General features: G+C 47.6%; 1 protein-coding gene across 1 annotated transcript in view; it reads right to left on the bottom strand.

The window, feature by feature from the left end:
• Nucleotides 1-1,276: 1,276 nt before the first annotated feature.
• The window catches only part of T265_06740 (hypothetical protein), a gene marked incomplete at both ends in the record, with an annotated part of 22,656 nt that continues 21,648 nt past the window's right edge, over nt 1,277-2,284 (bottom strand). The window contains 2 exons of the mRNA XM_009172085.1: nt 1,277-1,813; nt 1,941-2,272. Coding sequence (XP_009170349.1) covers nt 1,277-1,813; nt 1,941-2,272 — 869 coding nt within the window. The remainder of the gene's footprint in view (nt 1,814-1,940; nt 2,273-2,284) is intronic.

The raw sequence follows: 2,284 nt of genomic DNA, 5'->3' as shown, positions 1-2,284 counted from the left end.
TATACATTGTCGAAAGTAACCAGCACATTGAAACCAAACGGGGTGGTTGGCCCTGTCTGGAGTTGCTGAACTCTTAGCTCACCCAGACAGACGTCCAGGCTACCCGGTCGGCACCACGATGAGGTGGTTCAGCTCGCCGACCAGCTATTTATTCGCTTACTCCACCCGTGTACTTTGGGTCTCCGCTTGTTTTGCTCATTTGTAACCGCCGTTCACCTTCCTGCAGAAGCCTTCCCGTCCGACACTGGTATATTAGAATGTACGTATGTGAATGTGTGCAGCCAACCTACCTACTCATGCGCATTCGTGCCCCATCCGTCATGATTTCCGTGTAATCATACTGCCAATCAGAACCACGGGACAGGCCTCTGAAGCGACGACCGCCACCTACACTACCGAATACATTTGTGCCGAAAAATTCGTGGATGCGTCTGACCTCTATGCAAAAGTTACTCATTGGAACAAGAAACTTATCAAATCAGGCTTTTACAGCTTCACTCCAAGGTGACGCGTTTTCCAGTTACCAACAATTGGTAGGCGAATCACGAAAAGACCAACTGTGCATTATCAACGCAGTTGTTTGAATTTTCCCTTTTAGAATCGATTGAAAACAGACAAATAATGATAAACAAATAATCAAAATTTGCAAACAATAAGAATATGTTTTGTACTAAGCACTACTTCGATTCCCCAGCTAATCCTCGAATGTTTCACTTTCATCGAATAGACAGAAAGGTTAGAATGCACGGAAGAAAGAGCTCTGAGCTTTCATTATTGTGGCTGTGATATTCAACACAACCAAAGAGGCCAGACAGAACTGCAAAATTCACCCCTTACACAAATATTGAACATTGCACACTTCCAAAAACACTTTGAGTACCTCAGCGGCTGCACCACTCCGTGTGTTTTTGACCCAGCAAATATCATTCAGAACTTTGCGTAATAAACTTTGCCGAAAGCTTCCCTGCTTCAAATGTTGCCGAATAAAACTTTTGGTGCTCCAGAGGTGAGGATGTGTAGTTAACCAAATGTCCTACTTTGCCTTGACTGCACGGGCTATTTCAGATTTCAGGGACCACAATTTTGAATAAGTGTTTCGAGGTCATCATCATCATCATCGACAGCATGACATCAGTGTTCAACACTGACGATTCACTGCTGTACAACCATGATTTATTTGACAGCCATATTGTAAAGAAAAGAGTAAAGGTGGACGGGGAAGGGACTTGGTGCTAGCTTACCACAATCATTCCGAGGTACTTACACCTCCAGACATTCAGTCAGGCAATCTGGATAGAAACTGACAAGAACGCCACTGACATCGGTTGGTAGCCATATCGTATAGTGTCTCCAACCAGGCACAGTAAGGATCACGCGGTCCCGATCCTGGAAGGCGAGTAGCACCGACAGCACCCAAGCCTTTCGTGATCTCCTTCATACTCCTCTGCCAAGTGAAGGGTTGGCCACCTCTCTGTTTACGCCACTCTGAGTTGGGCGTGGAAAACAGCACTGTCTTCGGCAAACAATGGTTAGGCATGCGTAACACATGTCCCAACCAACGCAGTTTCTGGGGCTGGACACATTCTTCATTGGAAGTTCCCGTTACACAACCGAAAACGCGCTCTCTAATTGCCTCGTCACGGATTCGCCGACACCAACCCACATGAGCTATGGTTCTGAGACAACGATTATCGAACACCTGAAGACGTCTCAGTTCCGCTGCTCGAATAGGCAAAGTCTCACAGCCATACAACAAAACAGCCCGCACTGTAGCTTGATACACACGTCCCTTCAGATTCAGGGATATACCATTCTGACGCCATAGGTTTCTCAAGTTAGTATACGGTATGGCGTTGTTCTAGCACCTGACTAAGTGTGAAGATTTGGTCAACACAACCCCTATCAGGCCGGAATTCCGCTTACTGCTCTCAAGTCAGTACCTCGCGAGCCACCGTAAGGCGACGAAGCACAATTGACGTTAAAACCGGGTTGAAGCTGATCCCCCTATGGTTACCACGCTCACTATGCGCCCCTTTTTTGAAAACGGGCACTATCACCGATTCTCCCCGGTTGTCTGGGATAGACTCCCTTTCCCAAATGCAAGCAAACAGATCGGATAAGCACTGACTGAGGATTTCACCCACGTCTTCGAACAGTGCGGGTGGAAGGTCATCCGGACCGGGAGCGCGGTGGCCCTTGAGAGAACACAGGCAGTCGTAAACCTCCGAGGCCGTAGGTGGTTCCACATTCACCGTCCAGGGTTCTACTTCACCTGTGGGCTCTA

This window comes from Opisthorchis viverrini, assembly GCF_000715545.1.
Source record: "Opisthorchis viverrini unplaced genomic scaffold opera_v5_146, whole genome shotgun sequence".
In the NCBI taxonomy this organism is placed as follows: Eukaryota; Metazoa; Platyhelminthes; class Trematoda; order Opisthorchiida; family Opisthorchiidae; genus Opisthorchis; species Opisthorchis viverrini.
The sequence above is the reverse complement of the archived record's forward strand: the minus strand, read 5'-3'. Positions and strand labels throughout refer to the sequence as shown.